The sequence below is a fragment of the Manis pentadactyla genome, chromosome 8 (genome assembly GCF_030020395.1).
Source record: "Manis pentadactyla isolate mManPen7 chromosome 8, mManPen7.hap1, whole genome shotgun sequence".
In the NCBI taxonomy this organism is placed as follows: domain Eukaryota; kingdom Metazoa; phylum Chordata; class Mammalia; order Pholidota; family Manidae; genus Manis; species Manis pentadactyla.
In genome coordinates, this window is record NC_080026.1 from 55,112,208 (window position 1) to 55,128,418 (window position 16,211).

General features: G+C 35.8%; 1 protein-coding gene across 1 annotated transcript in view; it reads left to right on the forward strand.

Annotated features, from left to right (window-relative positions):
• RYR2 (ryanodine receptor 2) overlaps positions 1 to 16,211 on the forward strand; it is a 961,351-nt gene that overhangs the window by 497,537 nt on the left and 447,603 nt on the right. Inside the window, exons 13-14 of the mRNA XM_057505755.1 lie at positions 3,241 to 3,405; positions 8,448 to 8,569. Coding sequence (XP_057361738.1) covers positions 3,241 to 3,405; positions 8,448 to 8,569 — 287 coding nt within the window. The remainder of the gene's footprint in view (positions 1 to 3,240; positions 3,406 to 8,447; positions 8,570 to 16,211) is intronic.

Genomic DNA, 16,211 nt, shown 5'->3' on the forward strand with positions numbered 1-16,211 from the left:
ATCATCCACCACATTAACAAAAAGAAGGACAAAAACCACATGATCATATCCATAGATGGTGAAAAAGCATTCGATAAAATTCAACATCCGTTCGTGATAGAAACTCTCAACAAATGGGCATAGAGGGCAAGTACCTCACCATAATAAAGGCCATATATGATAAACCCACAACTAAAATCATACTGAACAGCAAGAGGCTGAATGCTTTTCCTCTGAGATCGGGAGCAAGACAGGGGTGCCCACTCTCCCCACTGTTATTCAACATAGTACTGGCGGTTCTAGCCATGGCTATTAGACTAAACAAAGAAATACAAGGAATCCAGATTGGTAAAGAAGAAGTTAAACTGTCACTATTTGCTGATGACATGATATTGTACATAAAAAACCATAAAGACTCCACTCAAAGACTACTAGAACTGATATCAGAATACAGCAAAGTTGCAGGATACCAAATTAACACACAGAAATCTGTCACTTTCCTATACACTAACAATGAGCCAATAGAAAGAGAAATCAGGAAAACAATTCCATTCGCAATAGCATCAAAAGAATAAAATACCTAGGAATAAACCTAAACAAGGAAGTGAAAGAACTATACCCTGAAAACTATAAGACACTCTTAAGAGAAGTTAAAGAGGACACTAACAAATGGAAACTCATCCCATGCTCTTGGCTAGGAAGAATTAATATCGTCAAAATGGCCATCCTCCCCAAAGCAATATACAGTTTTGATGCAATCCCTATCAAATTACTAACAACGTTCTTCAATGAACTGAAACAAGTAGTTCAAAAATTCATATGGAAGTACCAAAGACCCCAAATAGCCAAAGCAGTCCTGAGAAAGAAGAATAAAGTGGCTGGTATCTCACTCCCCAACTTCAAGCTCTACTACAAAGCCATAGTAATCAAGACAGTTTGGTACTGGCACAAGAACAGAGCCACAGACCAGTGGAACAGATTGGAGGCTCCAGACATTAACCCAAACTTATATGGTCAATTAATATTTGATAAAGGAGCCATGGACATACAATGGGGAAACGACAGTCTCTTCAACAGATGGTGCTGGCAGACCTGGACCACTACATGTAAGAGAATGAAACTGTATCACTGTCTAACCTCATACACAAAAGTAAACTCCAAATGGATTAAAGACCTGAATGTAAGTCATGAAACCATAAAACTCTTAGAAAAAAAACATAGGCAAAAATCTCTTGGATGTGAACATTAGCGACTTCTTCATGAATATATCTCCCTGCACAAGGAAAACAAAAGCATAAATGAACAAGTGGGACCATGTTAAGCTGAAAAGCTTCTGTACAGCAAAGGACACCATCAATAGAACAACAAGGTACCCTACAGTATGGGAGAATATGTTCGTAAATGACAGATCCGATAAAGGCTTGACATCCACAATATATAAAGATCTCATGCACCTCAACAAACAAAAAGCAAATAATCCAATTAAAAAATGGGCAGAGGAGCTGAACAGATAGTTCTCCAAAGAAGAAATTCAGATGGCCAACAGACACATGAAAAGATGCTCCACATCGCTAGTTATCAGAGAAATGCAAATTAAAACCACAATGAGATATCACCTCACACCAGTAAGAATGGCCTCCATCCAAAAGACAAACAACAACAAATGTTGGCAAGGTTGCGGAGAAAGGGGAACCCTCCTACACTGCTGGTGGGAATGTAAATTAGTTCAACCATTGTGGAAAGCAATATGGAGGTTCCTCAGAATGCTCAAAATAGACCTACCATTTGACCCAGGAATTCCACTTCTAGGAAATTACCCTAAGGATGCAGCACTCCAGTTTGAAAAAGACAGATGCACCCATATGTTTATTGCAGCACTATTTACAGTAGCCAAGAAATGGAAGCAACCTAAGTGTCCATCAGTAGATGAATGGATAAAGAAGAGGTGGTACATATACACAATGGAATATTATTCAGCCATAAGAAGAAAACAAATTCTACCATTTGCAACAACATGGATGGAGCTAGAGGGTATTATGCTCAGTGAAATAAGCCAAGCGGAGAAAGAGAAATACCAAATGATTTCACTCATCTGTGGAGTATAAGAACAAAAGAAATCTTAAGGAACAAAACAGCAGCAGAATCACAGAACCCAAGAATGGATTAACAGTTACCAAAGGGAAAGAGACTGGGGAGAATGGGAGGGTAGGGAGGGATAAGGGGGGGAAAGAAGAAAGGGGGTATTATGATTAGCATGTATAATGTTGGGGGTGGGGAAAGGGGAGGGCTTTGCAACGCCTAGAAGACAAGTAGTGATTCTACAGCGTCTTGTTATGCTGATGGAGAGTGACTGTAATGGGGTTTGTGGGGGGACTTGGGGTAGGGGAGAGCCTAGTAAACAGAATGTTCTCCAAAAAATTAAAAATAAATAAATTAAAAAAAAATAAGTAGGGCTTTAAAAAAACCATTTACTTGGTATCAGAGGATCAATCACTTCTTCATTACCCAGGGAGCTTAGCATGGTAGCCCTTTAGGCGTGAATACCTCTGGGTCCAAGTTGGAAATTATTGTAGTGTAAACTGAATTATAGCTTTAGTTAATACAAAAGTAATTATCATTATCATTAACATCTTCCTTAACATCATCATCACCATTATCAACACCATTTGCGTGGTCAAAAGCATTAAAATTTATTTAAGTGTTTATTTTATCCCAGGCACTGTGCTGCAAATTTTACATGCATTATCTCATTTGTTCCTGATGCTATGGGGAAGATACTTTTGCTAGTTCTGTTTACACATGATAAAACCTCATCTTAAAAGGCTTCATTAACTTGTTCTAAGGTCCTAGAGCTAATGAATGGCAGAAATTGGACTAGAACTAGAATTTCTTTCCCCTAAACCTATGTTCTTAACCACCAATAATGAAAAAAGTAATCTGGAAAGAATATAAAGCCTAAACTACTAATTTTAAATCTCTGGTTAAGAGTTTGCTATTAGGCAATATCAAATTTTATGTTATGGCCAAAATAATTTTCTAGCAATATGAATAATTAAGAATATGTTCCTTATTTTTGTAATTTCTTACTTTGATTTTCAGTACAGGTTGAAGTGCTAGAATGGAATACTCAATCATTACAATTTCAGAGGACTTCAGAGGGCTGAATTTTTCAAGGAAGATATTTAAAATAATGAAATGTTCTTTCAATATAAGCTACTATTTTTAAATGTTTTGCTCCTCTTTTTTTTCCTCTTGCCTTAGGAAAAATTGGATGTAGGCATAAGGAAAGAAGTCGATGGAATGGGAACATCTGAAATAAAATATGGAGACTCAGTATGCTATATACAGCACATAAATACAGGCCTGTGGTTGACTTACCAGTCTGTGGATGTGAAATCTGTGAGAATGGGGTCCATCCAACGTAAGGTAAGATGACATAAAGACCCTATTATGGGAGTCATTTTTTATGACTAAAGAACACAAACACAAGACGGAAAGAGGAAGCTAACATTTTGAACCACCTGCTAAAGTACATGATGTACATGTTAAAGGTCAAATACCACCATAATATACTCTTCGGTTTTTGTAAAGTGAACAATACCGGATGTTACGTCATGATTTAATATTAAGCGAAGAAATATACTCTTCCCTGGACTCTAGCTTAATCTGCCCAGTTCACTTTGTCCTCCATACTCCTTCTGGGATTATGTTTCTGAAATGCAGAAACACCTGTGCACAATCACCTCTATGCCTTTCCTGACACCTCACGGCTTATGAGACAACTGCACTGTTGAATCATGAGAAGCTGCCCTCCCTGACCTGCCTCCCACCTGTCCCGGCTCTGCTATTCTCAGTCGGATCTCCAGGCACCACCTTGAGCTTTACGAGAGCACCACTTCAACCACATTCTTTGCCGTCCCACACAGAAAAATAGCAAAATCATGGCTTTTACACATCTGTGTCTTTGCATATACCGTTTCCTTTCTTGGAATGCCCTTTAAAATATTTTTTTTTCCACCTAATTCCTATCCATTCTCCAGAGGTTAAGTTTAAAGGTGATCTTAGAAATTCTTCCTGTCTCAGCTTATCCCCTCCACCCTTCTTTGTCTTATAGTATTTGTGTACAGCTCATTAAATTTTTTATACAGGCCTTTGTGCTATTTTATTTACTAGGCTGCTCTCATAAATGTTTCTTTCCTAATTTTTGAGCTCCCTGAGGGTGAGTACATGTTACGATATTGTTCATAGTTAATATTTTTACACCAACTGTAAAATGTAATATAGTGCATGGAACCAAATAACAAGACAGATATTATTTCTACAAATGTAAGACCTTGGAAAGGAAGACTATAGTGGGGCAGAAATTTTTATCTGCAATTATATTTATTAATCATAACATCTACATATTGCAGTGTAGTTTGTTCAAGGTAACTGTGGTCTCTTTAGAGGGACCAGTTGTGATTTTAGTGGAGAGGCTGATTCTGCTTTGATGGAATTGGTCTTAAATGCATCCCTGTTCTGCCTCCTTCAAAACCTGGGATGGAGAGCCTGGGGCAATTCTCCCACAGACCCAGATAATCTTTATAAAATGACCCCTTTTCCTTGAGGTCTTTGATCTAGGCTCACACGTTGAAATGCATTAGTTTGTATTCAGTATTTGTAAAGCACTCCTTATTTCCTGTGACTGAGCTTCGTTATTATTAACTTTTTATTATGTAACACTCAAATGTATGCAAAGAAAACAAAATAGTACAATGAATCCTCATGTATCTGTCACTCATCTTCACCATTTCTAATGCTCTCCTGCTCTTGTTTCATTTACACTTCCACTGGCCCCTTGCCATGTCTCACTAGATTATTACTGTTACTTACTTTGGGTTTTTAGAGTTAAACCTTAAAAACATTGAAATGCAAAAAATTAACTGCAGGGTTTTGAGAAAAGGCTACATTTGTGTGACCCATGCCCTTCACAATATGAAACCTTTCCATTTCCGCAGAAAGTTGTGCAGCCTTCCTTTCCTGCTTTCTTCCCCAGGGTTAAGTTTATTTTTTGTAATCCTCTCCCACCATTGATTAGTTTTACCAATGCAGACACTTGATATAAATGAAGTGGAATCATGCAGTCCATACTCTTGTATATAGCTTCTTTCACTTATGAACTGTCTCTCATTTTTATCCAAGTTGTTGGTTGTTTGGATCCAAAGAGTTGAAGTTGCTTTTTGAGATCCTCAGAAGATGAAAAGTTGGAGGCTAGACTAAGTTCAGTTCACAGACTAAGGGGGAGGTATAGTGAGAAAGGTGTGTGACAAAGGTATAGAATCACGACTTATCATCCATCTCCATTACTAGACTCATGTATTTTTTTTGTTTGTTTTTCAAGGCAGGGGAGCCAGGGAGGCTTTTATTGAGAGAGAAAGTGAGAGGACAGACAGAGCTCCCAGCTCACGCCAGGAGGGGACAAGAGAGCCCTAGACTCATGTATTTTATTTTTATATTCACAATTGCTGGTGCCTGAACCATAGTAGATATTCTACCAATATTTCTTGAAAGAAAATATATTTTCAAGGGCGTGATGTTACAATTGAGTTGATGAGATCCCACATGTACCTGTTAGCTTGGTCTCCAGCTGCCTTCCATTTGCAGAATTTTGAGCAAAGAGGGCACTGTGTTAGCATTTTACAGTGAACAGGTAATGTCCACATTCATAGCAGAAGAGTTTGATTGGACTTGACTGGGCTTTGAAACAAATTTTTATTTTGATAATGATGTCTGGTCATGGCCAAATCTTTTTCCAGATTTAGTAGATTTTCTTTTTGATCTTTTCTCCCCAATGTTTTATTTTCAAAAATTTCAGACATACAAAAGGTTAAAAGACTAATCCAATTAACCACATAACCTCGAATTAGATTCAACAATTATTAATAGTTTGCAATATTAACATTTCTTTCTTCCTTCCATCCCTTCTTTCTCTCTGTATCTATGTGTATCTGTACATACACACACACACACACACACACAGTACCTTTCTTATACCTAATAAAAGTGATAATTCCATTATATCATCTAATATCCTGTTCACACTTAACATTTCCTCTACTGTCCTAAGAATGTCTTTATATGCAAATCAGGATCTAATCAGGGTTCATGCATTTGCTTATTTTTTATGCTTCTTTAGTCTCTTTTAATCTAGAATATTTCCTCATTTTATTTTTGTCCAATGCAATTGACGTTTTAAAGAAAGTAGGCCAGTTATAGAATGTCCCATGTTCTGGATGTGTCTGTTTTTTCCCATTGCCTATGTTCTTTGTGATTGCCATAAACTTGAAGTACAGTCTCGGGCTGTGCTGTCCAAATCAGGAGTTACTATCTACATGTGGCTATTTGGTTCTTGAGTGTGGCTAGTGCTATAGGCACTGAATTTTTAGTTTTGTTTACTTTTAATTAATCTAAATTAAAAGGTTATACTTAAGCTATTAGAAAGCTTATATAGTTCTGGAACAGCTTAGGTCTGTAAATGTATGTTTTCAACCATGAAAGTCATAAATTCTTAAACAATTCAAGTATTTTCACTAATAATTTGGTATCCAAATCAAAATATTCTTTACATGTAAAATACTGGATTGTCAAGACAAAAAATTAAAAACAGGGTGATGTAAGATATCACATGAGCAAATCTGTGTATTTATTACATGTTGAAATAAAAATATTTTGGATATATTGAGTTAAATGTGTCACTAAAATCAACCTTGTCTTTTCAAATAAAACATTCTAAACTGTTCAAGGAAAATTCAAAGCTATATGCAAGCATACTTTGGAGATTTTGTGGGTTTGGTTCCAGACCATTGCAGTAAAATAAAGTGTCATGAAATATTTTTTTGGCCTTTTCAGCCATTTAAAAATGTAAAAGCCATTTGTAGTTCACAGGCTGTACAGAAAAGAACAAGAGGCCATAGTTTGCTTATAACCTGGTCAGGACTAGTCTACCATTAGAATATATGTTCTTTGAAGAGTCATTATAAATCATTTGTGAAATCATCTAGTTCTTGCATCTTATAGATACCGTAACTTAAATTTCTGACCAATCTCCTTTAAAAATGCTGATCTCATCAAATTTTCTACTTAGTTTGCAGGATTCCTTTCAATTTTAATTTTATAGAAAGCCACCATTTCCTCTGGGATATTCAATTATGTTTAAACAATTTTTTTTTGCCATGGAGTTCCACACAGGACTGTCTTATTACAATTTTATAATTTTAATGTCTTTTATATCTTATATGCCAGTCTTTGTTTTTGTTGTTTTTTTCTCTCTCTGTTTTATCTTTAGCCTGGTTTATGAGAGGTTTATATATTTTATTTATCTTTTTAAGGAATCAGTTTGGATTTATTTATTGCTTCTAGTATTTTATCTAATTTCTAGTTCATTAATTCCTCTTTTTATCTTCATTAATTACCCTTTTCAACTTTATTTTTCTCTTTTAGAGTCTTGAAATGAGTAATATATCCCTTCATTAGAGTCTTTTTTATTTTTTCTCTGTGAAGGCTTTTATGCTAAAATATTGCCTTTGTATACAAATATATCTCTGTCTCAGTGATTTGATAGAAGGAGCTCCTTTGACATTTCTTTCTAGATAGTTTATAATTTTAGTTCTAGTTACTGATTTTAGTTCAACACCCATGACTAGAACCTAAAATATCTTGCTACAAGTATTGAGTGAAAGCAGCTAGACACAAAGCTTTCATTTATACATAGTCCACAACTGACCTTTGCTGTTGAAAGTCAGGGAGGTGGGGAACATTGGGAAGAATAGTGTCCAAGGGAGCACCAGGGGAGATTTTAAGGCGCTATAACTAGTTCTCTCTATCAATCTGGGTGCTTGTTATAGGGTGTGTTCACCTTGTAAAATTCATTCAACTGTTCTTTTAAGATTATTGCATTCCTCTTTTCTCATGTTATACTTTCTTGGAAAGTTCAAAAACATGAAGCCTAACAAAATAACTAATAAAATAAAAATGTGTTTTTAAAAGAACTTAGATGGCTTAGAAGCTTTGCTCAGTACTAATTAATTGGCCAGTCTTTATTCAGAATTAGTGTATAACTGGTATACTAATATAATGGTTTCCTTTGCTGCTTTGTTTGGAGTTTGCTTAGACTGTGGATCAGTTATTGAACATAGATAGGTGAAAACACTGGTGTTTGTTTTACACAGCTCAATGCGTGTATTAATTTATTCTTTAAAACCAATAACTGAGTCATTCTTTAAAACAACTGAATGAATATATGCTTAGGAATATATAACTAATAATGAATTTGTACATAATATTACCTGTATATACTTTACCTATATGCAACAGCTTTAAAGTCCTATCTGTGTTTTGATTGTTATGGCTCACATTTTTGAGTGTTCATCTTCATACCTGTTTGGAAAAGGAATGTTGGAAGTGATGGCATTACTTCTGCTCTCCTACAGGCTATTATGCATCATGAAGGCCACATGGATGATGGCTTAAATTTATCTAGATCTCAGCATGAAGAGTCACGGACAGCACGGGTCATCCGGAGCACAGTCTTCCTTTTCAATAGATTTATCAGGTACGTTTTCTTTTATTGTGGTTGTTTGACATTTTATTTCAATTTTCTTATTGGATTTACAAATAAAATAGTATAATATACTATGGTAGTAAATTTCATATAATTTGGTATGTCAGTATAACACATTAGAAAATACTAATTAGATGATTTCATGTCTTTTAATGAACTTTTAAAAAAGGAGTGTGATTTCAAAAATTGTATGTATAACTGGATGATAGCTATAGGTCAGCATTATTTTATAACATGCCCTTCTACTAGATCTACTTAATTCCCTTTCACACTGAGGGCAGTGAAGCCTAGATACATTGTGAGTTTTGAACTGTGTCAAAAAAATAATGTGATTCTTGTAATAACTAAATTTTCCCACCTAATAATGGAAACAATTGTATTATCTACAAATGAAATCAAGCTCCTCCTAGCCAAAGTGTTTTCTGATAACTTACCACTATGCACTCTGATTTATAATGGATATTATCTATCTCTTTAAACTTGCTAATATATTGGGACTATGCACATGGATTTATGTATTTGTTTGTGTATAGCAATATATATATATATATATATATATTCATACATATATACACATATTGACACACTTATTTATAATTGTTTTTAAAAGTGCCTTTATTTGAGAATTGTGAAAATGTGTATATTTCATGTTTGTTGACCAGATTTCTTCATTTATTTTATTTTTTTGTGATTTACGCTATTTTTGGTTAATATTTCTATAAGGTTTTTATGAGCTTTTGTTATGTTGGATATATTAGCCCATCATCATCTATAAATTGCAAATAACTAAATATCTTCCAATTTCTTGGTTTGGAAAAAAATTTTTAAGGTTTTCTTTATAGTAGTTTACTCAATAAGTCATGTTTTGGCTTTACAGCATAAAGCCCTACACCAACCAAGATTATATCAATATTCACTTAGTTATTCTCTGCTTCTTTTATAAACTGGCCGGTTGTGTGTATGTGTGTATCTGTGTGCATACTTTTTTATTTTTTATTTTTATTTTGATATCATTAATATACAATCATATAAGCAACACTGCAGTTACTAAATTCCCCGCATTATCAAGTCGCCACCACATACCCCTTTACAGTCACTGTCCGTCAGCGTAGTAAGATGATATAGTCACTACTTCTCTTCTCTGTGCTATACTGCCTTCCTCGTACTCCCCCACATGTTATGTGTGCTAATCATAATGCTCCTTCTTCCCCTTCTCCCTCCCTTCCCACCCACCTTCCCCAGTCCCTTTCCCTTTGGCAACCCATTCTTGGGTTCTGTGAGTCTGCTGCTGTTTTGTTCCTTCAGTTTTTGCTTTGTTCTTATGCTCCACAGATGAGTGAAATCAATTGGAACTTGTCTTTCTCCCCCTGGCTTATTTCACTGAGCATAATACCCTCTAGCTCCGCTCATGTTGTTACAAATGGTAGGATTTGTTTTCTTCTTATGGCTGAATAATATTCCATTGTGTATATGTACTACATCTTCTTTATGCATTCGTCTACTGATGGACACTTGGGTTGCTTCCATTTCTTGTTTTTTGTAAATGGTGATGCAATAAACATAGAGGTGCATATGTCTTTTTGAAACTAAAATACTGCATTCTTAGGATAAATTCCTAGGAGTGGAGTTCCTGGGTCAAATGGTATTTCTATTTTGAGGTTTTTGAGGAACCTCCATACTGCTTTCCACAATGGTTGAAGTATTTTACACTCCCACCAGCAGTGTGGAAGGGTTTCCCATTTTCTGCTTTTGTTGTTCCTAGTGTTTTCTATGTTGGCCATCCTAACTGGTGTGAGGTGATATATCTCATTGTAGTTTTAATTTGCATTTCCCTGATAATTAGCGATGTGGAGCATCTTTTCATGTGCCTGTTAGCCATTTGAATTTCTTCTTTGGAGAAATGACTATTCAGATACACCACCCATTTTTTAATAGGGTTATTTACTTTTTGGGTGTTGAGGCATGTAAGGTCTTTATATATTTTGGATGTTAGCCCCTTGTCAGATATGTCATTTACAAATATATTCTTCCATACTTTAGGATGCCTTTTTGTTCTGCTGATAGTGTTCTTTGCTGTACAGAAGCTTCTTAGCTTGATATAGTCCCACTGGTCAATTTTCGATTTTGTTTACCTTGCCCGAGGAGATGCATTCAGGAAAAATTTGATCATGTTTATATTTAAGAGATTTTTGCCTATGTTTTCTCCTAAGAGTTTTATGGTTTCATGACTTACATTCAGGTCTTTGATCCATTTTGAGTTTACTTCTGTGTATGGGGTTAGACAATAATCCAGTTTCACTCTCCTGCATGTAATTGTCCAGTTTTTCTAACACCAGTTGTTGAAGAGGCTGTCTTTTCCCCATTGTATATATGACTCCTTTATCGTATATTAATTGACCATATATGCTTGGGTTTATATCTGGGCCCTCTATTCTGTTCCACTGGTCTATGAGTCTGTTCTTGTGCCGGTACCAAATTGTCTTGATTACTGTGGCTTTGTAGTAGAGCTTGAAGTTGGGGAGCATCATCCCCCACGTTTTATTCTTCCTTCTCAGGATTGCTTTGGCTATTTGGATTTTTTTGTGGTTGCATATGAATTTTAGAACTATTTGCTCTAGTTCATTGAAAAATGCTGTTGGTATTTTGATAGGGATTGCACTGAATGTATAGTTTTGCTTAGGCAGGATGGCCATTTTGACAATATTAACTCTTTCTATCCATTTATTTGTGTCTTCTTTAATTTCTCTCATGAATGTCTTGTAGTTTTCAGAGTATAGGTCTTTCACTTCCTTGGTTAGGTTTATTTCTAGGTATTTTATTCTTTTTGATGTAGTTGTGAATGGAATTGTTTTCCTGATTTCTCTTTCTACTAGCTGATCATTAGTGTATAGGAATGCAACAGATTCCCGTGTATTAATTTTGCATCCTGCAATTTTGCTGAATTCAGATATTAGATATAGTAGTTATGGAGTGGATTCTTTAGGGTTTTTTATGTACAATGTCATGTCATCTGTAAACAGGGACAGTTTAACTTCTTCCTTGCCAATCTGGATGCCTTTTATTTCTTTGTGTTATCTGATTGCCGTGGCTAGGACCCGCAGTACTATGTTGAATAAAAGTGGGGAGAGTGGGCATCCTTGTCTTTTTCCCGATCTTAAAGGAAAAGCTTTCAGCTTCTCACTGTTAAATATAATGTTGGCTGTGGGTTTGTCATATATGGCCTTTATTACGTTGAGGTATTTGCCCTCTACATCCATTTTGTTGAGAGTTTTTATCATGAATAGATGTTGAATTTTGTCAAATGCTTTTTCAGCATCTATGGAGATAATTAAATGGTTTTTGTTCTTTTTGTTGATGTTGTGGTGGATGATGTTGATGGATTTTCAAATGTTGTACCATCCTTGCATCCCTCGAATAAATCCTTCTTGATCATGATGTGTGATCTTTTTGATTTATTTTTGGATTTGGTTTCCTAATATTTTGTTGAGTATTTTTGCATATATGTTCACTGGTATATTGGTCTTTAATTTTCTTTTTCTGTGGTGTCTTTACCTGGTTTTGGTATTAGAATGATGCTTACCTCATAGAATGAGTTTGTTAGTATTCCCTCCTCTTCTATGTTTTGGAAAACTTTAAGGAGAATGGGTATTAAATCTTCAGTAAATGTTTGATAAAATTCAACAGTAAAACCGTTGTTTTGTTCTTAGGTAGTGTTTTGATTACAAATTCAATTTCCTTGCTGGTAATTGGTCTATTCAGATTTTCTGTTTCTTCCTGGGTCAGCCTTGGTAGGTTGTATGTTTCTAGAAAGTTGTCCATTTTTTCTAGGTTATCCAGTTTGTTAACATATAATTTTTCATTGTATTCTCTCATAATTCTTTGTATTTCTGTGGTGTCCTTCATGATTTTTACTTTCTCATTTCTGATTCTGTTTATGTATGTAGACTCTCTTTTTTTTCTTGATACATCTGGCTAGTGGCTTATCTATTATCTTTATTTTCTCAAAGAACCAGCTCCTGCTTTCATTGATTCTTTCTATTGTTTTATTCTTCTCAATTATCATTTATTTCTCCTCTAATCTTTATTATGTCCCTTCTTCTACTGACCTTGGGCCTTATACATTCTTCTTTTTCTAGTTTTGTTAATTGTGCATTTATACTGTTCATATGGGATTGTTCTTCTTTCCTGAGGTAGGCCTGCATTGCACGATACTTCCCTCTTAGCACCGCCTTTGCTGCATCCCACAGATTTTGGGGCCTTGAATCATTGTTGTCATTTGTCTCTGTATATCGTTTGATCTCTGTTTTTATTTTGTCATTGATCCATTGATTATTTAGGACATGTTATTAAGCCTCCAGGTGTTTGTGGGCTTTTTTGTCTTCTTTGTGTGATTTATTTCTAGTTTAATACCTTTGTGGTCTGAGAAGTTGGTTGGTACAATTTCAATCTTTTTGAATTTGCTGAGGTTCTTTTTGTAGCCCAGTATATGATCTATTCTTGAAAATGTTCCTTGTGCACTTCAGGAGAATGTGTCTCTTGTTGCTTTTGGATGGAATGTTTTGTAGATATCCCTTAGGTCCATCTGTTCTAATACGTTGTTCAATGCCTCTGTGTCCTTACTCATTTTCTGTCTGGTTGATCTGTCCTTTGGAGTGAGTGGTGTGTTGCAGTCTCCTAAGATGAATGCATTGCATTCTATTTTCCTCTTCAGTTCTATTAATAGTTGTTTCACACATGTATGTGATCCTGTGTTGGGTGCATAAATATTTGTAATAGTTATATCCTCTTGTTGGACTGACCCCTTTATCATTATGTAGTATCCTTCTTTGTCTCGTTACTTTCTTTGTTTTGAAGTCTATTTTGTCTGATACAAGTACTGTAACTCCTGTTTTTTTCCCCAATTAGTTGCATGAAATATATTTTTCTGTCCCTTCACTTTTAGTCTCTGTATGATTTTGGGCTTGAATTGAGTCTGTTGTAGGTAGCATATAGATGGGTCTTGTTTTTTTATCCATTCAGTGACTCTTTGTCTTTTGATTAGTGCATTCAGACCATTTACATTTAGAGTGATTATCAGTAGTTATGTACTTATTGTCTTTGCAGGCTTTAGATTTGTCGTTACCAAAGGTTGAAGGGTAATTCCCTTACTATCTAGCAGTCTAATTTAACTCACTTAGTATGCTATTACACACACAACCTAAAGGTCCTTTTTGTTTTCTCTCCTTTTTCTTCCTCCTCCATTCTTTATAATTAGGTATCATATTCTGTACTCTTTGTCCCCTGATTGACTTAGGGGGTCATTGATTTGATTTTGAATCTGCTTAGTAATTAATTGCTCTACTTTGCTGTATATTTATTTCCCCTGGTGAGAGCTATTTAGCCTTAGGAATCCTTCCATCTATAGCAGTCCATCCAAAATGCACTGGTGAGTCGGTCTGGGGGAGGTAAATTCTCTCAGCTTTTGCTTATCTGAAAAATTTTTTTAAATTCCTCCTTCAAATTTAAATGATAACCTTGCCAGGTAGAGTATCCTTGGTTCAAGGCCCTTCTGTTTCATTGCATTAAATATATCATGCCATTCTCTTCTGGCCTGTAAGGTTTCTGCTGAGAAGTCTGATGATAGGTTGATGGGCTACCCTTGGTGATCTTTTTCCTCTCTATGGCTGATTTTGAATGTCTGTCCTTGTCCTTGATCTTTGCCCTTGTAATTATTACATGTCTTGGTGTTGTCTTCCTTGGGTCCCTTGTTTTGGGAGATCTGTGCACCTCCATGGCGTGAGAGACTATCTCCTTCCCCAGATTGGGGAAGTTTTCAGCAATTACCTCCTAAAAGATATTTTATATCCCTTTTTGTCTCTATTTTTCTTCTGGTACCCCTATAATGCAGATATTTTTCCATATGGATTGGTCACACAGTTCTCTCAGTACTTTTATTCTTAGGGATCCCCTTATCTCTCTGTGCCTCAGCATCTTTGTATACCTCATTTCTAATTTCTATTCTATTTACTGCCTCTTCTACTACATCTAATCTCCTTTTTTAAATTTGTTTTGTTATCATTAATCTACAATTACATGAAGAACATTATGTTTACTAGGCTCCTCCCTTCACCAAGTCCCCCCCACAAACCCCATTACAGTTACAGTCCATCAGCGTGGTAAGATACTGTAGAATCACTACTAGTCTTCTCTGTGTTGCACATCCCTCCCTATGCCCCACACCACATTATATATACTAATCGTAAGGCCCCCTTTCTTTTTCCCCGCCCTTATCCCTCACTTCCTACTCATCCTCCCCAGTCCCTTTCCCTTTGGTGACTGTTAGTCCATTCTTGGGTTCTGTGATTCTGCTGTTGTTTGGTTCCTTCATTTTTTTTTGTCCTTATACTCCACATATGAGTGAAATCATTTGGTACTTCTCTTTCTCTGCCTGGCTTATTTCACTGAGCATAATACCCTCTGGCTCCATCCATGTTGTTGCAAATGGTAGAATTTGTTTTCTTCTTATGGCTGAATAATATTCCATTGTGTATATGTACCACATCTTTATCCATTCATCTACTGATGGACACTTAGGTTGCTTCCATTTCTCGGCTATTGTAAATAGTACTGCGATAAACATATGGGTGCATCTGTCTTTTTCAAACTGGGCTGCTGCATCCTTAGGGTAAATTCCTAGAAGTGAAATTCCTGGGTCAAATGGTATTTCTATTTTGAGCTTTTTGAGGAACCTCCATACTACTTTCCACAATGGTTGAACTAATTTACATTCCCACCGGTAGTGTAGGAGGGTTCCCCTTTCTCACAACCTCACCAACATTTGTTGTTGTTTGTCTTTTGAATGGTGGTGATCCTTACTGGTGTGAGGTGATATATCATTGTGTTTTTAATTTTAATTTCTCTGACAACTAACGATGTGGAGCATCTTTTCATGTGTCTGTTGGCCATCTGAATTTCTTCTTTGGAGAACTGTTTGTTCAGCTCCTCTGCCCATTTTTTAATTGGATTATTTGCTTTTTGTTTGTTGAGGTGTGTGAGCTCTTTATATATTTTGGATGTCAACCCTTTATCAGATATGTCATTTATGAATATAATCTCCCATACTGTAGGATACCTTGTTGTTCTATTGATGGTGTCCTTTGCTGTACAGAAGCTTTTTAGCTTGATATAGTTCCACTTGTTCATTTTTGCTTTTGTTTTCCTTGCCCGGGGAGATATGTTCATGAAGAGGTCACTCATGTTTATGTCTGAGAGATTTTTGCCTATGTTTTTTTCTAAGAGTTTTATGGTTTCATGACTTACATTCAGGTCTTTGATCCATTTTGAATTTACTTTTGTGTATGTGGTTAGACTGTGGTCTAGTTTCATTCTCTTACATGTAGCTGTCCAGTTTTGCCAACACCATCTTTTGAAGAGACTGTCATTTTCCCCATTGTATGTCCGTGGCTCCTTTATTGTATATTAATTGACCATATATATTTGTGTTAAAATTGTCTCTATTCTGTTCCACTGCTCTGTGGCTCTGTTCTTGTGCCAGTACCAAATTGTCTTTATTACTGTGCCTTTGTAGTAGAGCTTGAAGTAGGGGAGTGAGATCCCCCCCACTTTATTCTTCCTTCTCAGGATTGCTTTGGCT